At 40.1% G+C, this 27,567-nt stretch overlaps 1 protein-coding gene across 2 annotated transcripts; it reads left to right on the forward strand.

The window, feature by feature from the left end:
• The first annotated feature begins 1,074 nt into the window (after positions 1 to 1,074).
• On the forward strand, positions 1,075 to 26,553 carry vegfba (vascular endothelial growth factor Ba). 2 transcript variants are annotated; one of them, XM_041798253.1, is made up of 9 exons: positions 1,075 to 2,007; positions 11,742 to 11,793; positions 11,889 to 12,085; positions 12,181 to 12,254; positions 12,356 to 12,388; positions 17,070 to 17,114; positions 19,432 to 19,515; positions 23,198 to 23,446; positions 23,861 to 26,553. In XM_041798253.1, exons 1-9 carry the CDS (start codon positions 1,930 to 1,932, stop codon positions 23,880 to 23,882), a joined length of 834 nt encoding a protein of 277 aa, XP_041654187.1. In that variant the 5' UTR covers positions 1,075 to 1,929; the 3' UTR covers positions 23,883 to 26,553. The 2 variants fall into 2 exon arrangements, with proteins under 2 accessions (XP_041654187.1, XP_041654188.1); XM_041798254.1 differs by lacking the exon at positions 17,070 to 17,114.
• The last annotated feature ends 1,014 nt before the right edge of the window (positions 26,554 to 27,567 follow it).

Genomic DNA, 27,567 nt, shown 5'->3' on the forward strand with positions numbered 1-27,567 from the left:
ACTCATATTAAAGCACATGTATTTGAATACATTATCATTGCAGTCCCTGTTAGTGAAATGGTCGGGAGGCTGAATACTTTTGTCCATATGGTGTATATATTTATATAGTGTAATGTAAACAATTAAACAGGCACAACAGGGCTACATTGAAGTTTGGTCCTATGGTTCTTAATGTAAAAGGGAGATTTTAATAATTGGGGCTGTCGAATGATTAAATTGTCAATTTTGGTTAATCTCAGAATTTCTGTAGTTTATCACAATAAATCTCCCCATTATTATATGTTATTATTTTTGTTTAATTTTAGGTTTTTGTAATTTCTTAAACAAAGGGTAGTTACATTACTCTTTAGATGCAGACCTGCCTTTATTTTGAATGAAAATAAGGAATTTAGGATGGATTGGAAATTCTAGCATGAACTTAACCATGAAAAAAGAACTTGTAATGGATTGAAAGGGAAAAATAGGGACAGTAAATAGATAGATGTTTGATCACACAAGCTGCAGGTGACTTTTTACCTGTCCACTTAGCTTTCTGTGTTTTTTTTAAGTGAAATGAGACATTAATAAACAGTGGACTTATTTTATATCACTGTGGCTGCAGAGAGACATTGACTTGGATTAACCAAAGGAAAGTATGTGATTAATGCACAAATTATCTTAATTTTGGTTAATGCATTAATGCCGGCAGTCTAAGTAATTAAAAAGAAAGGGGAACCTTTAAAAATGCACTTTGATGATTTACAGCATAAATAAATGATCACATTTTGCAGATAAAATGTCTTTACATCTAATTCATGGGCATTTTTTAAGCATTTAAATTTAAAAGTTAAATATATAGCCTAGTAACCCAACCAACACCCTCACAGGTCCAGCAATAAACCAGAGGCCATGACCTCCGTGTCCTCGTGGCACCTGAAGCCCTGTCCCCCACTTCCCATGGGCCCCTGAAGCCCGCCCCCTGAACCCCCGAATTTGGGACCAATAGAGACGCTGCACCTGTATCCAGTGCGCGTGTCTCGTTCGGAAAAAGTTGGCGGCGCATTGCTTACGCTGCGTGCGTCTCAAGGGCAAAGGAAATGAGGAAACCGATCACAACAACTAATGAAGACTGCCACCTCTTCAGACCTGTGAGTGTCTGTGTGCTGCTCTGCCGGCTCTGCTGGAGCTGCGCTGCCATGTCAGTGCAGGATGTCACTCCAGTCATTTTTGTGAGAGGATAATCAACGGGAAGATGCGCCTGGAGGGGAAACGTCACATTTTCAGAGGGAGCGACAGTGTGGAGGGACTGTGAGCGAGCAGGGGAGACGGATATGCGGCACGTCGCTCCAAAGCTTTGGATCTTTACCGGATAAAACGTCCTATAGATGGATAATGATATTCTTCATAGAGGATTTTATGATCGCAGCACGTTTCAGCGGGAATTTGGATGGTGCTTCAATCACGTCAGCAAGGACCCCCTCACCGGTTTCAAGGGATCAGGACCAATAGACTGACACTGCCTTGAAATACATGCAGGGAGGCTTCACTCAAAGTTTAAATAAGTCCCATCCAAATATCAGGATTTTGAGGTCATAGTGCCACGCTGTGACATTAATATTAATGTTAACATTTCTGGAGGGAGGAATATTATAGAACAGCCTGTCTCTAAAAATTAACACCACAAAGTATCAGTAGAGTTTTAATTGGCTCCTGCCTGGTGTTATTCAAACAATCATTTAGTCTCCAATGCAGCAACATAAAGTTATTATTCCAACATTGAGGATGCCACCCTGGCTGTCCTTTCACGGAAGGGAGACTGGAGAATGAAAACGGGATTTTTGCGTCTTTAATCGGGCACAGATCTAAAGGAAGGACACAGACGGACCTTCTTCTTCTTCTTTTGGATTGGTCCAAAAATATTTTTTTGCGTGCCCCTTGGACTCCTGCACAATGGGGATTATGCTTCAAGTTATTCTAGGAATGTTTCAATTCCTGCTGCTCACTAGAATACCAACGTCTCATGCCAAGGTATGTACAGGTCTATGTATTTTATCCTTAAGACGTGAAAGTGCTCGGCCTGCAACCAGATATGAGCCAGAGCTGGTTTATTACGGTTTATATTGTTCGATTGACATAAAGGAACATCCTTTTGGATGATGGTAGTCTGGAGAGGAACATGTGGGAGTTAATGGAAGTTATCCCCGAGGTCAGTGACACCCCGTCTGCGTTCAGTGACTGAAAAGTCGCTTTAATAAACGAGCTTGTTATAAAACAAACTGATAAGCTGCCACAAATTGACACAGGTTTGTTAATGTGTAGACTAACAAGAACATCTGTGCTGCCAGGCTGTGAAAAAACTACTCTCCCATGGCATAGACCTGGTCTGAGCTTAGGTTAGAAAATCCATAAGAAGTTTGACCGGTTATTTAAGAAATGACAACAGGATACACGGTTAGGAATTCATTCATAAAGTACATAAATATCAAAGAAAATTTGAAAAAAAAAAGTGGAGGTATATGCTAACTTGTGCTCTTAGGGAGTTTACACTGAAAATACCGCTAAGCTACCACAGGGTTTGGTAACAGAAGGTAACGGCTACTTAAAAAAAGGGTAACACATTTAGTGTAAATGTAATAAAAGCTGCCTACGACCCATTTTCAAAGGTTTTGCTGACATTTTAAAACATAAAAAGTAAAAATGAAGATGCATTATACGGTTTTGCCAGACTCTTTCATGAGATAGGCTAACTAGCGGAAACTCAAGAAAGCTAACGTCTAGCTTTCTTGAGTTCTTGCTAGTCATTATCACAAATGATACTGGAAAACTGTCCAGCTCATAAATAAATAATTAAGAACTGATGTTTTATATTCTTGACTTTAGAGTGTAAATAAATGACTACAGTCTATCTGTAGGAATGCTTAATAGGTATTTTAAAAACTGAGAGTGCCAAGCTAGCTTGCCTTTTTTGCTAAGCTAAGGTAACTGCTAACTAAGCGTTTACCCCAACAAGCGGGGGGGAGAGAAGTACAAGGCTGTCATACTCAAGTAAAAGTGTAGTTACTCTTGTTAAAATTGAGTTAAAAACAAATAAAAATACCAGTCTGTTAATGAACTCAAGTAAAAATGTATTGAGTTTAGATTTTACTCTAATAACTGAGTAGTGGAACAGTGTACTTGTGATTTTTCCCAATCTAACATTTGCAATTTGACTTTAAATTATTTTTAAGTTCATAATCTCATGAATTTCTATAAACAAAAGCAATAAATCTTCTGTATTGTAACCAACACAATACTATAGATTCAAAATAAACTTTTATTTCCTGTAGGCCTGGCATAAGGATGACATGACATGATGCATGAATCAATATGAATTACATATCTTTATTTATCTACTTTGATTACAGTAGTATATTTACTAACTTAAAGTCTTGCAGCATTAATCATGAACACTAGGGCTGACAATTTGAAAAAAATATATGCAATTATTTTGACTTATATTGCAGATGCAATGTTAAATGCATTGAAGGGAATTGGCATTTCCCATTTAAGAGAAAAAAATGATGCTTTAGTGTTTGCATATGTAGAGCATAGCATCTCTGCTGCAAAAAAGTATGAAATCTGTGATATTTCAGGTCAAAGAAATATTGTAATCTCCACGATTTGAAAATTGCAGTTGGATATTGGAATCTAATCTAAATTTGATTAATTTCCTAGCCTTAGTAGCTAATGCAGTGTTGTACAGTAAAATATCTACTCTGGTTATTGGTTATAACAACATAACATGGATCTCCAACCAGGTTTGTCAGCTAAAGTCATACCTTTATTATAAAATGAAATACAACAGCTGTTTTGGGATATGATGTGGAATCAGTCTCTTGCTGTGTGCTACTGTGCAGTCAACAGAGGTGGAAAAAGTAAAGGACTCTTGTACTCAAGTAAAAGAACAGTTATTCTGGTTAAAACTTACTTAAGTGAAAGTAAAAGTACTTTTTCAGAATGTATTCTGAAAAGTACAAGTACCCATAAAAGTCCTACTTTCCTGGGGCGCAGGTGTCCGAGTGGTTAAGGCGCGCCCCATGTACGTGGGCGACCAGGGTTCGAATCTGGCCTGGGGCTCTTTACTGCATGTCCCTCCCCCGCTCTCGTTCCTGTTTCTGACTCTATCCACTGTCCTCCTATATCAGAATAAGAGCACAGAAATGCCCAAAATAAACCTAAAAAAGAAGTCCTACTTTACACTTCTGCAAATAACATGAATTGCTATCTTCCAGTTGATGAGCAACTAAAGCAACAAGTTATAGCTTATTTAGTTTAACAGTGATTTTAAGCTGTAACATGAATAACCAGATCATCTTCCTGTCAAATTTAAGGGCTTGCTTGAAAAACACACCAACACAGAGCCAGTCAGAATGACCCACTAAGGAGCCTTTGCTTGATTGGAGCTGGGTCCATTTTTGTATTATTTGCTTTTCAAAGTGGATAGTGTATAGACTTAAAATTTTGATTTGAATACTTAAATCAAGGTTATAACTGCTATCATGAATAAAAAATGTCTGGTTGCCCTCCATGTGACATATGGGCTCATTTTGAAACATACAGAAGCAGGCACTCGTATATTGAGAGAGCTGCATGTGCTGGTTTCTTTTATTTATGTCTGGAGACTTGTATCAAGAACAGACCGTGCTCTGCAGCCCTGTGGGAATCATCCCTGACTCTGTGCTGCTTTATGTTTTAGTGATGCATCATTGTAGACACTACATGGCCCACAGCAACGTGCACCAGAAGCCTCCTCACCTGCTTGAAGCTCACCCGAGACTCTGTGCTTCCATGCCGTCTGGCAGAACATTTCAAAAAGGGGTCATCCTTTTTTTATCAGTAGTGATGAAGATCAGTGATGGGGATGGTTGTAGCACATACACATACAGAGACACACTCTCTAGCTCCTTCTGGACTTGTGCTGTAGCTGTGCTGGGAGTTAGACAGAGGACAGACAGCAATGCCAGTGCAGATGGATCTGGGTTGGCTCTTAGAAGTGTGCGTGTGTTTGTGTGCCAGCTCCTGCGACTGCCAAAAGGAGGTAATCTTAAAAGATGGATACAAAAAAGGCACACTTACTTAATCTCACATACTACCAGTCACAAAATGGCTTCAGTCCCAGCTTAACTCAGAATTAATGTGGGTCTAAAGTGTGTGTGTGTTTGGTTTGAAGGGGGTGGAGCAGTTAAAAGGGGGCAACTGGACAAAGTCTACATTCCCTACAAGTGGCCTTGGTCATCACAACACATACACACAAATGCAACACACACACAGGCTCAATAACGGTGGTGTGTGTGAGGGAGTTATAAAATGATGTTACTATAGTATACAAAGCTATAATGACAAAATAAAAGTCCTGCATTAAAGTCCAATTTACAAGTAGAAAACTTTATAGAAGTCTTATCAGGAATGCACACCCTGTACTTGTACTGCTGTAAAATAGTCACTATGACTGATAAATGCAGATATATCCGTGTTCAAGAAGCGTTTTTACGCTGTTAAAGGCAAGGATGGAAAGTTTTATAGACTTTGGAAAATATATTTAAAGGCAGGGATGGGACAGTTTAGAAACTTTTAAGGTTGACATCATCCTTGAGGGAAAGGATGGAATGACATTGTCCATCTATAGCAAGGAATGGATGTTTTCTAAGCTTGACAGGATGAGATCCTCATCAAAGGCAAGGATTGAGTAATTTGTAGGCTTTAAAGGATGACTGCCTCTCCAAGGGCAAGGACGTAATGATTTTGAGGCTTTAAAGGGTATCATTTTGGAAGGAAGGGGTGGAATGTTTATGTTTATTTAATTGATAGCATCTTTTAAAACAAGGTTTGAAATGTTTTGAAATTTTAAAGAATTTCATCTTTTAAGGCAAGGATGGAATGTTTTAACGTTTAAGGAATATCATCCATAAGGCAAGGATGGAATGTTTTAACGATCAAGGAAAATCATCCGTAAGGCAAGAATGGAATGTTTTAACACTTAAGGAATATCATCCGTAAGGCAAGGATGGAATGTTTTGGGGTTTTTTTGTTTGTTTGTTTTAAGATTTATTTTCGGGGTTTTGGGCCTTTATTAGATATAGGAGGACAGCTGATAGTCAGAAACAGGGTCGAGAGTGGGGGTGAGACATGCAGTAAAGGGCCTCAGGCTGGATTTGAACCCTAACCGCCCGTGTACATGGGGACCGCCTTTAACCACTAGGCCACCTGCTCCCCAGGATGGAATGTTTTTAACATTTAAAGAACATCATCTGTAAAGCAAGGATAGATTTTTTACAGGGTTTAAAGGGCGACATGATCTCTAAAGGTAAGGATGAAATGTGAACAGGTTTTAATGGATGATGTCTTTAAAGGCAAGGATGAAATGTTTCATTGGTTGTTATGGAAAAATTATCTCTAGGAGCTAGGATGAATGTTTAATAAGCTTTACAGAATGACATCTGTCAAATGCAAAGATTGAATGCTTTATGGGCTTTGGAGGATGGCATCTTCTCTCAGGGCAAGAATGGAACATTTAAGTATAAATATGAGCAAGTCTTAGTTCTACAATGTAGTTTAGTTTAGTCCAGTGATTTTCCAACAGAGAGGTTTGGGCCCCAAGGTAAAGGTCACAAGATAACTATGTGTGGTTAGATGATAGGTGACAAATTTCTGTCATACAGATCCATTTTCATTCTCAAACTTTGTCAGTAATTACTGTTCTGGAAATCTGACAATATCGGATAGAGTTGTCTTGATAAGGGACATAGGTTTAGAAGAAATAACAACCCTGTTTAACACACATGCATATGAAATATGACAAGAAACCCAAACTACACAGCACTGTCTTGCAGTTTAGACAGTTTATGAAACATTCCTAGAATAACAGGAAGACAGTTTATATTTTTTCATGTTATTAGGCTTTTATTTCCCCCCAGAAATCATAACACAAGTATTTTATTGTGTTTCTTTCACCTAGTACCCATGTGTACAAAACAGCCCAGCAGCAGGCTTGATTTATTCAGTAACCCAACAGTAAATCAAAATACCTGCACTGGGTCAATTTTTAACCAGGTGATTTGAAGTCTTTGTGTTTTTGTGAGTAAAATCTTTAAATGGAGACTTATGAATAGTTAACTTATCATGTAGTTACTTCTCTCCACTGTGGTGTTTAAGCAACTTTCTCTGAGCTTGAAAATGACGCTAACACATCCAGCGTGGTTCTTAAATGACCACTTGGGACTGCTTCCAATGTTCAAGGAACAGTGTGTAATACTGAGCAGCATTTAGAGGAACAAACTTTATCAAAATGAAATACAGTATTTATAAGTACACCATATGAGGGTAGAATTGGGCCACATCTGTTAATTATTGAATTCAGTTCCTCTAATCAGAATGCAGTCTCAAACAGTTGTGATACAAACAGGTCATCCTGAAGAGCTCAGTGACTTTACGTGTGGTACCGTGGTACCGGTAACCCAAGCACGAAAGACTTCTGAACTTCCACTGGCATTAATGTGATCACAAAAACCATGCAGAACACCCTCATGCCATGGCAGAGCAGCTGCATACTAGTGTTGTACTCAAGACCACACTATCCAAGACCAAGACACGACCACGACTTTTCGGGGATGAGACCAAATCAAGACTGAGACCATAAAAATCAATTTAAAAAAAAAACATGACAAGGTTGAACAGTTAAAGAGCATTTTCTCTTTAATTTTAGTTTTCTTTTTAATAAATCTGACAGATAAAAACAAGGTGTCTGCAACTCTTTCGAAGCACAACATGCAAAAATCTCAAATCTTAACAAATTTGTTCAACTAATGTCTTGTAAAAAATGAATAAATCTTTGTATGTATAAGTTCGGAGTTATTTTAAACATCTAAAAATGAGATATTTATCTAGATTTGTCAGGTGAATGAGGCCTAAAGTAAGCATTTAAAGATATTTCTGACTAGAAGTAAGATGGACTGATGTCTGAGTTTTAGCAGGTGTAACCATTTGTTGTTTTAGCAAGTGCTTCTCCTTATTATTATATTAATGAAGTCGAAGAATAGCAGATCAGTGCTGGTCTCAACTGGTCGTGATGGAAAATCCCGAGTCTGGGAAGTCCAAGACCGAGACAAAAATGCTCTCAAGTCCAAGACAAGACCACAACATTCAGAATGTGGTCCTGAGACCGGTCTCAAAACCAAGACTGTACTACAACACTACCTCACACCACCAAGTCCAATGCCAAGCATTGGATAGAGTGTAAAGCACACCGACACTGGACTGTGGAGCAGCGGGAACGTGTTCTATAAGTGACGAATCCAGTTCTCTGTTTGGCCGTCAGATTGACACGTCTTGGTTTGGCAGACGCCAAGAGGACGTTACCTACCTGACTGCATTGTGCCAACCCTGGAGTTTGGTAGAGGAAGGAAATGGCATGGGGCTGTTTTTCAGGGTTTAGGCCAGACCCCTTATCTCCAGTGAAGGCCAGTCTTAATGCTTCAGCAAACCAAGACATTTTGGACAATGCTACACTTCCAACTTTGTGGCAACAGTTTGGGAAAGGGCCTTTGCTTTTCCAACATGACTGTGCCCCAGTGCACAAAGCAAGGACTATAAAGAGATGGTTTGATGAGTTCAGTTTGGAAGAACTTGACTGTCCCGCACAGAGCCTTGACCTCAACCCCATCGAACATCTTTGGGATGGAATGGGACAATGATTGTGAGCCAGGCCTTCTCGTCCAACATCAGAGCCTAACCTTATTAACGCTCTGCAGAATGAATGGGCACAAATTCCCACAGAAATACTACCAAGCCTGCCAAGAACTGTGGAGGCTGTTATAGCTGCCGAAGTGGGCCAACTCCATATTTACAGTATTTTAATACGTCATTGCATTCACTGTTAAATGTTGTTATTATTTTCTAATTCATACACTATACCATAAATGTATCTCAATAGAAAGTTGAACATTTATTATACAACAATTAGCTCAGAAGATGTGATCTGTTTGGACAAGTGTAATGCTCATATAGAGCACAAAGGCACTGGGACTTCTCATGTGATGTATGCACATCTGCCTCAGACAGCTGTTCTAAATACTTTTTAACATTACAGCAGATGGTCTTTGAATTTGGAATTAGATGTGCTGGTGAAGCCCAGTAAATGAGTCAGTAAACACAACATAATTAGCTATTAGTAGTTATTACCTCCATTATGTTTCGCTGCTTGTTTGAGCTGCCTTTTTTAAGCAGTTAAAACTTAAGGTAGCTCATAAAAACAGTAGACAGCTGAGGTGTCTCACAAACCACAGATTTACAACATTTATCACTTTAACAGCTTGTCTTGCTGCCAACTGGCTGGATCGGTCCACTGTTAATAAATCCAGTGGCAGACCTTTCTCACTATCTTCCACTGCGGAGCTTCTGAAAGAGTTTCAAACACTGTAATCAGCTGATAGAGCTGAGGGCAAAGGTAGCAGGTAGATCTCCTTTAAAAAAGTAGAGCACAGATGTTTTCACATACAGGCTTAAAGAAATCCATGGGCCCCACTAAGGCAGGAAACATTTCATAACAAAGCTTTACATGATACATTTGTGTTTGATGTAGCTGTCAAACCACTGCAGGCCTGCTCTTAAAATCCATCACTGTGAACGTGTGTGTCTTTTCATCTGTTATGTTGAAGGAGTCTTTCACTTTTGCACGCTTGTTTCCACAATAGATAATGTTTGAAAGCTTCTGTTTGGGCTTTTGGATATTTTTCAAACATTTTGACAATTTATAGACTAAACAATGAAATAACAGTCAACCTGATGATAAAATGACAGTTGAATTCCAAGCATGCTTCAGGTATTCATTGAATTTACTGTCTTAAAAGTAGAACTATGACTCACTATTTACTGAGTGTAGCTCCAGATATTCCTCACAATAATTCACTATTTAAGGGTAGAATCAGATGGAATTAAGCTTCAAGTTTTGTTTTTGCATCAAAGTTTGACAGATTTTCTGTTGATATTATAATATGCAGCATAAATTAACTCTACATGTATGTACAGTGCCTATTAAAAGTATTCACCCCCTTTATCTTTGTGTTGATTTTATAAATTAATCATGGTCAGTATAATTTGGATTTTTTTTTTTTTACAAAAAAAGTACAAAACCCTTTGATGTCTAGTGAAGACAGATTTCTAATGTCAATTGAATGTCAATTATGTAACATAAATTAAGTGACTGCATTAATAATCACCCCCTTTAAAGTGACTGACCCAATTCAGATTTTGCTAACTGGTGCTAGTAGTCTCATAATAAGTGAAATGGGGATCACCTGAGTGCAGTGAATGTGTCCCAAGTGATAGTAGTATAAAGACACATTTAAAGTCACTGGCAATTCAGTATTTATGGCTACCATTACACCATGAAGACAAAGTAACACTCCAAGCAGAGCAGAGAAAAGTAGAAGTCATGGAATGGATACCAAAAAAAAATCCAAGGCACTGAACATCTCCAAGAGTTCTCGATCATGAAGAAATGGAAGCAATATGGTGCATGTGTAAATCTGCCTAGATCAGGCCATCCTCACAAACTTAGTGACCGTGCAAGAAGGAGACTAGTGAGAGAGTCCACCAAGACACCTATGACTTCTCTAAAGCAGTCACAAGCTTCAGCAGCTGAGATAAGAGAGACTCTGCATACAACTGTTGCCTTGGTTCTTCACCAGTCAAAGCTTCGTGAGAGAGTGGCAAAGAGAAAACAACTGCTGAAGAAAACTCAGATTTAAGTTTGCAAGAAGGCATGTGGGAGACTTCATGGTGAAGTGGGAGAAAGTTCTTTGCTCTGATGAGACCAAAATGGTGCTTTTTGACCATCAGACAAGATACTATGTTTGGTGGATGCCAAACACTGCACATTACCACAAACACACAATCCCAACTGTGAAGCATGGTGGTGGCAGCATCATGCTGTGGGGTTGCTTCTTGGCAGATGGTCCTGGAAGGCTTGTAAAAGAAGAGGGTAAAATGAATGTGGCAAAATATATGAAAATCCTGGAGGACAATTTTGTTCAGTCTGCAAGAGAACTATAGCATTGGAGAAGATTCATCTTCCAGTAAGACTATGACCTGAAGCAATCAGCAAAAGCTATGTAGAAATGGTTTAAAGACAACCAGGTGAATGTTCTGGAGTGGCCGAGTCAAAGCCCAGACCTCAGTCCAATAGAGAATTTGTGGCTGGACTAGAAAAGGGCTGTTCAAGCCCAAACCTTGTGCAACCTGACAGAGCTTGAGCTGTTTTGCATAGAAGAATGGAGTAAAACTGCAGTGTCCAGATGTGTAAGCCTGATTGAGACCTATCCACACAGACTCATTGCTGTGATTGCAGCCAAAGGTGCATCTACTAAATAGTGCCTTGAAGTGTGTGAATATTTATGAAGTCACTCATTTTACATGTTTTTGTTTAATTGACATACTTTGTAGGAATCGTTTTCTTGTGTATTTTTTGTCAAACGAGCCAAATTACATAGACCATGATTGATTTAAAATAAGTTAAAAAAGTTTTAAAAGATGTAAAAAGTTTGTGTAAATAAGCATTTAATCTATAATTTTCTATAAAAACCACATATTTTTCATGTAGCCACGTTTCAGGTTCAGGTTTTTGCCATCCCATGTTGTAATGCTAATCACCTTGAAAGGAAATTCTGTATGTATTGTAGTAGTACTTTAACACTAACTGCTTTAATCACTATTATTTCTCCTTCCAGCTTGCTCACTGGCGGCCGGCAGACCCCCCGAAATCCAGGGAAGGTAGAGAAGGTATGCTCACCTTTTCAGCAAAGTATCCCTCACTTTTTCCAGTGTCTGATTAATGATATCATGAGTGTATTGATTTTTGTATTGTGTCTCTTCAGTGCGGCGGTGGTTGGAGGTTTATTCTCGGAGTGGCTGTGAGCCTCGGGACACTCTGGTGGAGGTTTGGCGGGAGTTGCCAGGGGAGACGCACCATCTCTTTGTCCCATCCTGCGTATCAGTGAGGCGGTGTGGCGGCTGCTGCCCTGATGAGGCCTTGGAGTGTGTCCCTTTACTCACACACACACTCACCATGGAGGTACACACGCTTAAACTATACCTGCTTCAATGTGGAGGATTAATGTTTACCAATGATATTATCTTAATGTGATATTCTGTCTGATCTGTGCTCAGCTGATGAGAACTTCCTTCATGAAACATGAGCTTGTTGAGCTGCCCTTCATCGAGCACAGTCAGTGTGAGTGCAGGTAATAAAACACTCTGTCACTGTCTACATTCAAGGATGTGTTGTATGTTCACTGACCTCTCCTTGCTTTACACTGACACTTTCGTTTTCATTTTGTTGTAGATTAAAAGAATTTGAGCCAACACCCAGTGCAAGGTAACACATTTTACTTCTCACATCTTTCTATTTTACTTATATCTTAATCACCCCTCTTCTGTTCATTAAATTGTGTGCTCGTGAGCCATTCCCATGAAATCTTATGTTCAATCATTTCTAATGACTTCATAAAGCCCAGTCCACACAGCCATGTCTGCTAATGATCCGCTTATAATTCTGCTGATGGTGTTTATGATAAGAGGAGGCAGCCAGTGGAGTATTCTGTCAAATGAGGGTAGGGGTCCAGGAAAGGAAGGATGAGGATAATGGTCCTAGGATGGTGGAATGTGGGAATGAGGGTAGGGGCTGAGGGATGTAGGGATGAGGGTAGGAATCTGGGGATAGAAGGATGAGGGTAGAGGTCGAGGGATTAAAGGATGTAGGGATGAGGGCAGGAGTCTGGAGATAGAAGGATGAGGGTAGAGGTCAAGGGATGGAGGGATGGGGGGAGAGGTCCAGGGATGAAAGGATGAGGGTAAGGGTGATGGGTTGTAGGGATAAGTATAGGGATCCAGGGATGGAAGAAGGGTAAAGGTGAAAGGAATGAGGTAGGAGTTGAGGGATTTGGGGGGGGTCAAAGGGTGAAAAGGGATGTGGTAGAGATCTAGGGACTGAGGACGAGGGTAAGGGTCCTGGGATGGAGGTGTATAGATAAGGGAAGAGGTTGAGGGATGAAGAGATGTAGGGATTAGGGTAGGAGTCCAAGGATGGAAGGATGAGGATAAGAGTCAAGGGATGTAAAGATTTAGAGATGAAGGTAAGAATCAAGGAATTGGGCTCTAAAGGTAGGGTTCAAGAAATGTTGGGGTGTAAGAATGATGATAGGGGTCAAAGGATCGAGGGAAGTAGGGTGAGGGTAGGGGTTAAAGGAGGGAAGGATTTGAGGTTTGGTTATTGGACTGAGGGACGCTGGGATGAAAGTAAGGATCAAAAGACTGGGGGACCGAGGGTAGGGTTCAAGAAATGTAGGAATGTAGGGGTGAGGGTAGGGACTGAGGGATGTAAGGATGAGCGAAGGGGCCCAGGGATGGAAGCATGAGGATAAGGGTAATGGGATGGATGGTGGAGGTTGAAGGGTTTTGGGATATGAGGGGTCTGGGGATGGAGGAATTTAGGTATTAGGGTAGCGGTCCAGGGATGGAGTGTTGAGGGTAGGGGTCCAGGGTTGGAAGGATTGGAGTTCTAGTCATTGGACTGAGGGATGTAGGGATGAAGGTAAGGATCAAAGGGTTGGGGGATGTAGGGGTGAAGGTAGGGGACCAAGGATGGAAGGATCTGGGTAAGAGTCATGGGATATAGGGATGTGGGCATGAAGTTAGTAATCGAGGGACTGGGGGATTAAGGGTAGGATTTGAGGAATGTAGGTATTAGGGTATAGGTTGGGCAATGGAGGAACTGAGGGTAGGATTGAGGAAGGAATTGTGAAAGGCTGAGAGAGGGGTGACTGAATGAATTCCTGTTTTCAGTGCTGTTTGCTGCATGTCTTCCCCCCACTCTTTCTCCACTTCTCCATCTATTTCCTGTACGTTTTCAGCTGTCCTATCCAAATAAAGTAAAAAATGCCCCAAAAATTATCTTAAAAATGGGCCCTTCGTATTTACACATTGTCACGTAACTCCTATTGCCTAGTAAAGTAAGGAGTAGGTTTTACCATCATCGCTGGCCCAAAGACTGAGCCACTGACATCATTACATATTCTGAATGAACTTTTCCATGTTCCTCAGCGGTGTTGGGGGTCAGTGCAGTCCAAAGCAATGCACTAGTGTACTCAGACTGTTTTTGTTACATTTGCCATCCTAGAAGTGGGAATTAGAAGTGGGTATACTCTATGGAGACAGAAAAATGAGTGTTTATACCCATGGATACAGTACCTTGCACTACACCACGGGTCATCATTGCTATAACATGAAAAATGTGACAGATGAGCCAAAATCCCTGCTTAAAGGTCGACATGATAAGCTTCAGGTGGTACATAGCTGAAGACTGTGACAGGAACTTTTTGGTTTGTGTCCCTGATGTTTGTTTGTGTACCTCCAACCACACAATCATATGATGGCATCTTTAATGTTTATGTCCCTCTACTTCCTGTTAGGATGTGGACATAAATAAAGGATTCCAGTGCCTGTGTGTGTGTATACCGTCTTTTATCCAGTTCATGTGTCTGTATGGTTTTGTTTGGTTTTGCTACATCTTTACACTCATCACGTGTACATTCTCTTTATGTTAGTGTTAACGCGTGTGAAAGTTTTTACGTGTGTAGGTTTGTGTGTGTTTGCGCCCCTCACTGAGTTAGCATCAGTGTGTGACTCTCTCCCAGCATCCCCTGGGACAGCCCGCATCCTGTTGTCACCATAGTGATGATTTTATCTCTCCTGCCATGTGCTCTCTCCCAGACTGACGGAGCAGAGTCACGCATCCATGATAGAAAATTAGAGCTCCAAAAACAACAGCAGCAGCAGCAGCAGCAGCAGCAGAGACTGTTAATAATGTCAGAGCTAAGCTGGTGAACACTGTGCCCATAATCTATGAAAGGTTAATGCAGTTTGAGGCAGATAGGATTAGAATAAAGCGTCAGGATAGTAAAACCAGGACAGACACAGTCATGCTGTGTCCTCCAAGTTTTTTATTTTGGAATACATAAGAAAATAATCAACTTTTGGTAGTGCTGGGTCGTCTAAGCACTTTTCATGAAGGCCACATACAGAAAAACATAAGGCTTACTGGGCCACTCTGATAGACCTCATATTTAGTGTATTAAAGTTAGTCAAATCAATCCAATGTAGGTTAGGATATGCTTAGTGACTGAATATGTTGAAAGAAAAACTAAGCCTGTATGAGAACTTTTCATTAATGGCAAACAAGGCACATAACCAATTGTTGATCAGGTTTCAATTGGGCCCTGGTCAGCCCTGCCCACCACTGGATCCACCCTGGTCAGGATGAGAACACTGCTCTGTGCATCAGAGAGGGGATACACTGTGGACTTATCCCCACATTCAGACATTAAACAAGAGCAAACTGCTTAAGGCAGACAAACTTTATCGGAGTGTTGGTGCTTAAAGGCGATAAGTGTGATATGCTTTGTAAATCAGACCTTTAGTCCAAGCAGATAGTGGAGCAAATGGGTGTGATTCATGCTGCTATTTCCTGTTAAAACTTGGGGTCGACGGATTATCCGCCTGACTTATTATCGAGGCTGATATTTTGCATTTGGCTGATTATTTGTATTGGCGTTTTATTTTACTGATAACTGATAAAGTCAGGTAATCAAAAGGTGCACTGCTTTGGTTCCACTGCAGTGTGTGTCTTCCCCTCTGGCTTTATTTTCACTCCCCACAGTCTCAACAGATGTCCTTTACACAAAGGCTAGATATCACATGAAAATAAGCCAATCAACACTTAAGCCTGGGTGCCACTGACATAGTGAGTTTATGCAATAACTTCCTGTTTTTCTGTCTTGCTCTGTGCAGTTTCTCACACTGGTAGACCTAGGGCTAAATCGTTTTCCATCTATTTCATCCATTTCCTACATCGCTTATCCCATTGGGGGTTTTGTGGGGGGGGGTAACATATAGAGACAGACAACCAGGCACTCTCACACTTACACCTCACCAGTTAACCTAACAAGCATGTCTTGGGTGGTGGGAGGAAGCCAGAGTACCCAGAGAAAACCCATGAAATGCATGGGGAGAACATGCAAACTCCACACAGAAAGGCCTTGGCCAGGAAGTGAACCAGTAACGTTCTTGCTGTGAGGCAACTGCCCTAACCCCTGCATTTTTTTTTCTTCAATTTTTTGATCATGCAGTTTTAGTTTTGCCACATTAAGTGTTTAATAAAAATGCATATTGGTTATCAGTTACATGAACTACTAATAAACCAGTATTGATCGACCCCTGGCTAAAACCCTTTGGTCTTTATTCATCAGGGTGTGTGAAGGAAGATTTTGTTGTCAATATGTTTACTAGTTATGTTGCTGTATCAGTTTAGTCATAATAAAAAGTAAATCAGTGATTTCTTGTCAAAATGTTTGTGTACAGAAAAACAGAGCAGCACTGCCTCAGGTTGAAACCAAGAAGCTCTATACAGTGAAGCACAAGCTTCATGTTCTACACTGTACAACCAAAGAATTAAAAATACTCAAAATATTTTTAGTAACTGATTATCTAAGTTTTTTAAGAAGTAGAAATACATTTTTAGTATTACTCAAGTTAAAATATATAATCACCATGTTTCTCAACCACACCCTGATGTCTTTCACATGTTTAATTTTGAATAATTATGCCTCTAGAAGTAAGCTAACTACTACTGTCTACAAGTAACAAAGCCTAAAAGATGCATATGATCCAGAGAGTGCACTCCCACAGAGTTCAGTACATCATCCTTGCTATGTTAAAGGTTGTTCCCACTGGTGGGACTTCTCTAACTGAGTGGATAACTTCACCCATGGTTCAAAAATGTCTAATGCTCAGAGGCATTCTGGGAAACTGCAGATTAAAAGATGATTGTCAAATTATTTGAGTACAGTGACAAAAATACCCAGAGATATGGAGCACTGTTTACTTACAACTAAAATATCTTCAATCAACTCAGAAGAATAAAGCTGAAATAGCTATTTTGGATTTTTTTTAGTGAACACAGCTATTTTTTTAACAACTCTTTACTGTTCTGTCATTTTTAGAGTTGGCTGTGAGCTGGCCCGGGCCAAAGGTTGGACACCCTTGAGGTAGTGATTTAAGAAGATCAGAAATATTCAAACAAGTCTGTTTGTCTACACTATAAGGATTTCTAGACAAAACCTTGCTCTGAAGGCTCCAGACTAACTCATTTTTTTTCTGCTGTCCCTGAACTGTCCCAAAATACATTTTTAGCTGTCTTGAAGTTAATCCTAAATGTCCCCCCCTTAAAAAGTTGCTTCTTTACTTGGTGGTGCCACAGTAATGTTGGCCCAAAACAGTGTTAATTTTGTTGACTAAGACTATGACTCAAAATGGTTATCAACAGCCTTTTTTCCCTGAAAAAACTAGACTCAGACTAACAAAATAGATCTGTGATGACTAAAACTGACAAAAAGTAAATTTAGTTTTCATCATGATGGCTAAAAATAGACTAAAATGTAACGTAGTTTTCGTCAGACATTCAAAATCCATGATATTTCTCATCTGTGGGTAAATCTGTCAAAAAACATTGAATCTGTAGCTATTCTGCCTCTCAGCTGTAGAAAGCAGGGACCCCAGGTTTGGCAGTGTGTAGAGAACACACTACCATGATTTGGTGCCAGATTTAGGCAAGAAAATAAATGCTTGGACTAAAAGTAAAGACTAAAATGTGAGGATTTTTTTAAGGACTAAAACTAGACTAAAATGTTTTGAGTTTTCGGTGACTAAAACTAAAAGGATAGAAATGACTAAAATGTGACTAAAACTAAAATATATTTCATTGAAAGACTAAAACTAAGTCTAAGATTAAAAATAGCTGCCAAAATTAACAGTGGCCCAAATATTACCTTTGCAACTATAACATTTAAAAGTTGGAAGTGTCATGCAGAAAATCAACAACTGCCGTGAAACTATCAAAAATGATGTGGTAGCCATGTTGGAGCTCCAGCCCAAAGAAGAGTTAGAGTAATGGAAGAATCATGAAAAGCTGTTGAAAATGGCAAAAATGGGTTAAAAGAGGCAAAAATTGGATAGAGGTTGCAAAAATGGATTAAGAAATGCAAAGAAATGTGCTGGAGAGGATGAAAAATGGTGAAAAGCTGTTAAAAAGTTGCAAAAATTGGTTAAAAGCTGCAAAAGAAAGGTTAGATGGTGCAAAAATGGGCAAAAACAGTGATGAAAAGGGGTTAAAAAGTGGCACAAATGCATAATTTGAACTGCAGAGCCCAATAATAGCATGGCACACTTTTAAGCTCCAAAATGAAGTAGCTGTAACAGGACACTAGGTCACTGCTGCTGATCCAGCATACATGCATTAATATCATCAATAAATCAAAACTGGGGAGGGCTGATTCACTGGGTTTTTGCCCAGCCAATTCTGTGTGTGGGCCTGATTGAGGATAACATAAGCTGAGTCTTCTTTACTTTTATTTTGATTTCAGATTACTTTAATGAAGGGGTACTTCAAACAGGAAAACTTAGAATGATCTGCATACAGTAGGAGAGAACCTGCAAGCTCCTGTAAAGAACTTTCTGTTTTTGTCAATTTTTACTCACTTTGCACATTTTTAACATTTGTGAGGGATATTTTCTGACAAAAAAGAAATCTTGAATGCTAAACAGTGACAACCTTAGCTATGGAAAGGTTCACAGAGGCGGTTTCTTCAGTGTGCAGTGTTTCTGTATTCTGGACCTCCCAGAATCAGGGTCAGGCATTTGTATTTACAATATAGAAATAGTTGCTCTTTTCACGATTGGTCTTGTGTGGTTTTGTAGGTCATCAACATTGATTTCAATCTCTTTCACAGCCTGAAAAAATTCTCTAAGGGGCTTTAACATGACAAAAACAATCCATTATAAAAGTCCGACATTCTCAGGCTGAAATAGCTGCATGTGAAGCTCAGTTTAAAGTCAAACTCTGCTGTGAGCTTCCTGTTTGGAAAAAGAAGATTTATCATGTTTTTTTAAGGAGTAAATGTTTGCTTAAGGCATTACTTTGTATTTGTAAAAATAACATTTTGACTCAAAGTACACTGAGACTTTTGCTTACAATATATGACATTTCTTGATAATTTTAAAGATATGAAACCTGCTCATTTTATCAAAGCTTTTCTATTGTGGATGTAAGAAAGTTGCATCAGTCTTCGATGATTGAGTCAGTTGTTTTTGAACACTGACTTGATAAAAAACAATTTAAGTTTGCTCAATTCTGATTTGTATCACAAACCATCATATTCAAGAATAAGTCAAGGAAACAAACATGCAGAGGTGGAACAAACATAACAAGATTATTTGATGATACATTCAATAAATTCCTTCAGAAGATGTAGATAGAGGGATCTGGTTTCATTTTAACCTTTATATCATGTTGTCTGATATTTCCAGGCCCTCAGTAAAGCCAGCGAGAAAAGGCAAGAAAAAAGAAAGAGGAAAGTCCAGACAGAAGACCCCCGGAGCCCTCCGAGCTGTGTAAGTGTAATATTCCCCACACACGTGACTGCTTCCCCCTGCTACGAACCTGAAGCTGTCAGTATTTTGTGAATTCTGTCAGCGTCAGCGTGAATGTTTGGATTATAGAAAAACTGGGTTATCTGGTTTTACTGAAGGTCAATTTGTTTTACAGCCAAAACAGTCAAGGTCTGAGTCAGAAACACACACAAACATACACACACACAAGTACTGACGTCACCTTTGTGGATGCTCAATGCAGAGAATTCGTCATGAGGAGCTAAACTCAAAATAAAGAGCAAATAAATAGCAGATTATGTCCTATAATTTCTCCATCTGAAGGCCAAATCAAGCCCTCTTTCAGAGATTCACCTCTTTGTTTTACTAAATTCATGCAACTATAAATCTCTATAGTAACTACAAAACAGTCTGTAACAGCTATGTATTTATGTTTAATGGTAACTGAAGTGATTCTTGGGTCAGGGTTCTGAGGAGAATCAAGAAATATCTAATTTCACGTCTATTTAAGTGACTCAAAGTTTAGAGATACAGTGCATTCAGAAAGTATCCAGACCCCCTTCATTTGTTTTATGTTGCAGCCTGATGCTACAGTTGACAAAATTCCTTTTTATCCTCATTAATCCATGATCAGTACCCCATCATGACAGAGTGAAACTGGATTTTCTAATTAAAAACAAAAAAACTGAAATATCACATTGATATAAGTATTCAGACCCTTCCTCCCATTTCTCTTCATCTTTGCTGGGTTTGACATTTCTTCACCTTGATTGAAGGCCAGCTATGGTAAATTGATTTGATTGGGCATTAGGCACTTGAGTCACAAAGTCAAAGGAACTGCCTGCAGAGCTCAGAGACAGGGTTGTAGCATTGCACAGATCTGTGTAAAAAAATGCTGATGCACTGAAGGTTCCCAGGAGCACAGTGGCTGTTCACCTTGCCAAACTGAGCAATTGGATAGAAGGGCCTTTGTTAGAGAAGTGACCAAGAACCTGATGGTCACTGTGACTGAGCTCCAGAGATCGCATGTGGAGAAGGGACAAAGTTCCAGAAGGACAACCATCACCGCAGCCCTCCACCGACCTGGGCTTTTATGGAGAAGTGGCTAGATGGAAGCCTCTCCTCTGTGTCAAACACATGAAAAGTCATTAGGCTTTCCCATGGTTCCCATTTGCAAACTTGAAGTGGGCTTTCATGTGTTTTGCACTGAGAAGAGGCTTCCGTCTAACCACTCTGCCACAAGTTCAGGTGGGTGAAGGGCTTGAACTTTGTCGTTGACCGTCAGATCTCATCACGCTGCTGCTGTTCCATAAATGTACACCGCAAAAGACACCACCTTTTTACTAAAATCAATACTCTGGTATTTATCCTGTTATTTTTCTCTTTTTGGTTAGTCTATGTAAACTTTAAAAATTTACAAACATCAGAAAATTTGATCGAAATGAGGTTCCTCAGGAGTGTGGCTGGGCTCAGCCTTAGAGATAGGGTGAGGAGCTCAGACATCCAGAAGGATCTTGAAGGATCAGAAAATGTTTAGTGGCTCTCAAAGTTTAAAATATTATACTCAACTATGATACTGTAGTGATGGAAATGATGAGGTTTCCTATCCAGGATTTTGTTTACCTTCTTGAAGAGAGATATGATAGGTTTTATTGTACTTGCTGTGGTTTGTGAGCAGGTAGTAAAAAAGTAAATGAAAAAAAAATCATTGCATGCATAAAAGCTTTAGCTGACTGTGTTGTGTGAAAGGTCTTATATAATGGAAATTTGCCAGGTTGGACTTTATAACACCAGATCAAGTCTCCTTCTACTGACTAGGAGGTTGTCTGCCAGCTGGTGAGAGAAAAATGAGCGTACAGTCTGTCTGAGTTCTGGAGCCAATGAGACGCTGGCAGAGCTGCAGATAACGTAGATGCAGCTTCTTGCTTTGTTTTGACATGAGCATGCAGTACAGAGTCATCAGCATATAAATGCACTCTTACATTTGAACAAACATTCAATAAATCTTTAACATAAAGACTGAATAAGATTGGCCCTAATATAGAGCCTGGTGGAACACCAGCTGAGCAGCTGTGATATGATGATCTAGTGATTTACAAAATGATTGTTTAAGCTAAGATGTAACACTGAAACCTGACAGGAACATCTGCATGTTTCAACAACAAACATGTTTCAGTTAGCCTAAACACGGCAATCCCAAAGTTCTGGCATCACTGCACTTTTGCACATACACATTGCATCTGTAGGGATGTTAAATTGGTGTTGCAATGTTTGCATTCACTTTGCACTGAACACATGGAGTGCAACAGGAGCAGTGTGTAAACACACAGCAGAGGCTGTATTTACACACACTCATGCATGAACACACAAACAACACTGTTGTGCCTCATCGGCTCCAAAGTAACACGTCACCAGCGTGTTCTGTGATTACGCCTCTGTCTCAACTCCCGATGGTGAGTCAGGGGTGTATTGACTTTGCCCCACCATTCCACCTCTGTGTTACATATTGCATGCATTGAATTACAGGGACGTTAGTAGTCCACTTTTAAATGGCAGTCTTTCTGAGCCAAGTAGGTTCTTGAGCTGTGTAGGGTAAAAGAGTTGTCTCCCTTCTCCTCTCCTTTCCTTTGCTGTCAGTCGTTATCCAGCCTCCAGAGGCCAGAGGTGGCTGCGTTTGGGTGTGATGTCCCTCAGCCCCCATCCATCACTCAGAACCACCTTTATTCAGGCTTTGGCAGGGGTGAAATCTGTGTAATTTGCTCTTTAATGCCACCTCCTCAATCCATGCCAGTGGCAGGCGTGGTCATCAGGACATGAACAAAGATGGCCCCTCTCTGCCTCATTAAGTCACTTCATTAAGACTGCCAGCCTGCCGGGAAGACCGAGGCAGAACCGGCTCCTGTTAATGGACCAACAGACGCAGGCGACTTTCTCAGAGCTGGAGAAAGTACAGAGTGTCTGGAGGAGAAACTGAAGGCCTCATGAAGGCAACTAACTGATCATAGCCATGGAAACAGACAGAAAAAAGGACTGACAGAAAAGGCAAAAAACTTTGTCTGTGACTAAAGAAGCAGTATCGCATTAGTCACACATCTCCCACACACTAGGCTGTGCTGGTTTGTTTCAGTCTGGCACATTTAAACAGGCTGGCATTTTAGTTTTGGCTCTGCACATGATATCAGCTGGAATCAACAGCAATGTAGTGCAATCTCTGATATCTTGTATCAGTCCTAAAGCAAGACACAGAAATGTTATTCTGTCTGCAATTTAGCACTAAAAGTTCAAACAGAAATGTCTTCAAGACTTCTAAATGTACGGCACTAAGATTTGATGAGCCAATAGCATGCTGAGAGCAAATCAGCTGATCTTGATTATGACAGCATTTGCCTGAACTATACACCTGATTTTTTCAACAGCTTGCTCATACTGTTAAGGTGTGAAGGACACTCAGAGTTAGACCTAGTGCACATTGAGTGCTTAAATGTCTCCAAGACCTACCGGGAGATTATGATCTACAGATTTCTGACCACTGGTTCAGACATCGTGATGACATGTTCGCATGATGACATTAGCATTTAAAATCAAAGCATGCCTTTGCATTAACACAGCTCAAAGAGATGCTCACGTGTCTGTAGATTTTGAATGAGTCAACCTGTTAAGTGTTTTTTCACCTCTATTCCATCAGGATTCCTGCTCCCCCAAGTCTTCCCCCTCCAGCCTCCCCTCCTTCTCCACCATCACCTCCTCCCACCATCTTCTCCCCCTCTTCTTCTCCATCTTCTCCTCCCTCACCACTGCCGTCTCAGAGGCCTCAATGTCGCCCCTGCAGAGGGAGGAAGTGGGTTTTGGATGAGACGTCCTGCAAGTGTCGTTGCACCGTCAGTGCTGAGAGCTGCAGCCGGAAGAATCGGAAGCTCAACCATCAGCGCTGCAGGTCCGTCAACATGCAATGAAGGAAACACATCTGTTCAATCTGGGTGTTTTAAAGTAATTTTTCCTTGTAGATATTGATATATTACCAGCAAACATAAAGAAATACATAGACAAATATTTGTCTGTGAAAATCTGAGACTACAGCACCAAAGAAAGAGAACTAATAGAAAAAATTAACATTTTCTTGGATGTATCGTCATCTCTTTTCTTTGTGCTGATTCAAAAATCCATTTTAAATGCAGATCTTTTTGGTTCAAGAGATATCAAACATCAAACTTGTTAGGGTTAGGGTTAAGTATGAATAAATCTCTTAAATTAACTATTACTTATTCTTTCCATGCATATTGATCTGCAGGATCCTTTATCAGAGAACAAACCATCTTCTTATCAAACCTGTATCTCTTTCTCGTTTCAGGTGTGATGCCATGAGGAATTGATGTGTCCATCCTCTTGCGTTTTGCCTCCTTTTCTCCACCAACCCCGCCAATTCATCGCTCTTTCTGATCACCAGGGCCGTGGAGCGCACAGTTCAACATCCAGGGCCTCCCTCAGACTGATGCACACAGAAGACCCTCTGGTAGAGCTCTAGTTTAGCATCTAGGTTAGCATCAAATGCAGGATTACAGCCTGAATATAGATCTACACGTGTGTTTGTGCAACCACACATCTTATCACCCCTTTACGCCCGTCTGTCCACATGTGTGTGCAGACATGTAGAGCTACACAGGATGTCCCATGAGTGGAGGGGATGAAACGGTAGCCCGGACACTTTTTCTTTCTCGGAGGGCACGTGCAACGTGCTCCTGTTCTACTGCGGTTAGGAGGTTGGAGTACAAGAGGGTTTTTTGGTCTGCATTTGAACTTCTATAAACAAGAGAACAATGGGAACACTAAATCTATCACTATACAGGGACAAAGGATATAAAGAGGATTGGATTTCAGTGGAATCTTGATTTCTTTTTGTTTAGACGACGTGCACAAGGCGATGGATTCAAGGTTGAAGTTAAGGCCACTTTTTGTGCAGATGATCTAAACATGTCCGCAGATGACAGATGGACACTTCCACAGGGACATGGGGCATGCACATGAGAAGGCACCCCAGTGTGCGTGGACCTATAGTCTCGCTGAATGCTGGGAGGTGAGTGTATCTGTGTGGTCCCCGCACTGAAAGACCCAGATGGGACACCCCTGCAGCCGTTCTCTCTCTTTCAAAGCATCTGACCACAGGCTGGCTCTCCAAGCCGATTTCCAGCATTTGTTTAATTTGGGCCTTTTGTCTCCATCTTTCCTGGGCTCCTGGACTGAAAGCAGTCGCTTTGCCTCTCTTTGCGTCTCTTTTAGGCAGTGAGGAGAATGACAATAATGAGAGGGCTGGCGGCTGTCCACTGCTTCACACACAAACATTCACACTTATAATGCCAGGAACAGAGGCGACACTGCTAATGCAGACACACACAGGCTCACACACACTGCTGCAGCAGGCACACATACATAAATATCTACACACGTCATGCAATGTGAAATGAATGCAGGTAGCCATAAGCTTTTGTTTCTAACAAGCAGTAGTTTATACAATTTGCTGTAAAGTTTTCATTTGATATTGTATCATATTTGCCTCTGTTTTATATTTTATTATAATTGCGTGGAGTTGATTGAAAAGATATTGTGTTTATTGCGGAATGTGTCTTTGTTTTGTTTGTGTTCATCTTTAATCCGTCTGCATAAAGAGTCACGCTGGGTGGCCGGCTATGAACAAAGTCAGCATCCAAACTGATACCCAAACGTATTGAATTTAAACAGAGACAGCTCACACAGCCCACAAACGGGTGACTATATACATTATAATGTGTAATTCAAACAATCAGTGGGGCAGTGTTGTCCACAGCAGCACACACAAACCAAGCAAACAGTCGTTCCCAGCGCACTGAAAGGAAAACATGCCTGTTTTTGTTGCATGTTAGAGCCGGGGTGGAAAGAGTATTATTCATTTGGAACATAACACATTGTTTATATTCTGACTGAATCTCACGGTTTAACTCCATGTTAGTTCATGACTGCTTGGCTTCTGGGTGGGTCTGAGGATTTGAACTGTGACTGTTTCAGAAAGGATGAGGTCTGGAGCAGCTTGTCAGTCAGCGTGACGGCCTAAATCCAGAGCTCAGAGGACCCGGAGTGGTGGGTCACACAGTTAAACCCATTTTTGACTCTCATTCAGACCCCGTGTCTTGTGCTAAATTTTTCTGAGAACGTTTTAGCGCTGACGTCCGAGCTCCATGATAGACAGCAGCTTTGATTCGTGTCCGTACTCTCCCTCAGGATCCATACAGCAGTCAAGTCGAGTGTGTGAATTTTTCGTGTCAGCCTCGAGCAAAAGAAGTGTGTTTCAGTGATAAGCTCTGTATTTATACAATGAGATTTTTTTTTCACGCTCAGTCATTGTTCAGTGTTGTGACTGTCAATCAATGCTTCAATCACTACCTCTTTATCACAGCATTTTAATGACCAAGTATAAGAGCATTGTTGTTACTTTTCTTGTATGCATTTTTTTTTATCGACATCTAGCAATAAGCATAGTCTCCAGTGTAGATATGTGGAGCTAAAGCAGATGTAGTTTAGAGGATCCTATAGGAGTTTTCTTAATAATCAGAAGGGAAATAGTTTCATTAGAGGAGCTGGTCCTCTGGGTACAGACCAGACACTGTGTGATAACATGGAGGGTTTCTCAAAGCATTTGTAGCCTTTCACCTCTTGTTTCTTTGTTGCTGAGTGATAGATGAAGATGGATACTGCCCTCATGTCTTTACTGCAAATATGAGACTGGAGCAAGCAAGCTTAGCTTAATACTGTCACAGCATCTCAAAGGAGCACCATTTAACAAATTAGTCTTTTATAGTGTAGTAAAAAATGAGAATGAGAATTTTAAACCATAAGAGACTCCCTGCTAGGGTATACTCCCTCACTAAACCTGTTTACACTTTTTAAAGGGGCATATTATGAAAAAAATACTTTTTGTATCTTTGCATATATAGTGCATTTAGAAAGTATTCAGAACCCCTTCATTTGTTTAGTTTTTCTTTTGTTGCAGCCTGGCGCTGTTTAAAAATTTCATTTTTTCTCTCATTAATCTACATTCAGTACCCCATAATGTCAAAGTGAAAACAGAATGTTGGACATTTTTGCATATTAAAAAAAATAAAATAAAAACTGAGATAGCACATTGACATAAGTATTTAGACCCTTTGCAGAAACACTTGAAATTTAGCTCAGGTTCCTCCCGCATCTCTACATTTTTGCTGAGACGTTTCTACACCATGACTACACTCCACCTGTGGTAAAAAAATAAAAAAAAAAGGCTACAAAAAAGGGAAAGGCTACAAAAGAAATCTACTGCACTGGAGACTCCCTAGTGCAGTGCTTCTCAACTGGTCCAGCATCTGGACCCACCAGTCTGTCTTGCAACAAATCGCGACCCAAGTTTCCAAAAAAATTTTCAACAGGGCATGTTTAGTCATTTGAATGTGTTGCATTTTGGAGCATGACTGGACCAAAATGCATGATATGAAAAGGAAAAGGGGCAAAAGTTTTCTACCCTCTTTCTCCATTATTCCATTACTCCATTATGAAATAATGAGAAATACAAACCTTTATTTAATCATTTTTGATAGCCTGTATATGTAAGGCTCTTTGCAAGAAATTTGAGGTTTAATTGGCAGTGACTGTTGCTGGTATAATCTTTTATATGCATCATGAAATGAATTTGTATAAAAGTAGGGTAAATGAAATTTATATTTTAAATAAAGAATACTAAAATAACCAATAAGTATGAAGTTCAATGTATTGAAAAAAACAACTTAGATTATGTGTTTTGCTGATTAAATTAAGTTCTGCTTTTTTGCATCTTACTTTGAAAGTATAAAGATGGCTAAGTGGATAGTAATAAAAGCTATACATTTGTCCCTTTTGCTCAGTTATAGGCTATTATCGTTATTAAGTTGAGAATATCCTGCAGTTTCTAAAACTGTGCCCTTCTGGTGGTGGAAATAACATTTATCTGGCCCTTTTAGGAACCAACATTGCCCATGGCAAGGCTCGATGGAAGCTTCTGCTCAGTGCAAAACACAT

This window comes from Cheilinus undulatus, linkage group 10 (assembly GCF_018320785.1).
Source record: "Cheilinus undulatus linkage group 10, ASM1832078v1, whole genome shotgun sequence".
NCBI lineage: Eukaryota > Metazoa > Chordata > Actinopteri > Labriformes > Labridae > Cheilinus > Cheilinus undulatus.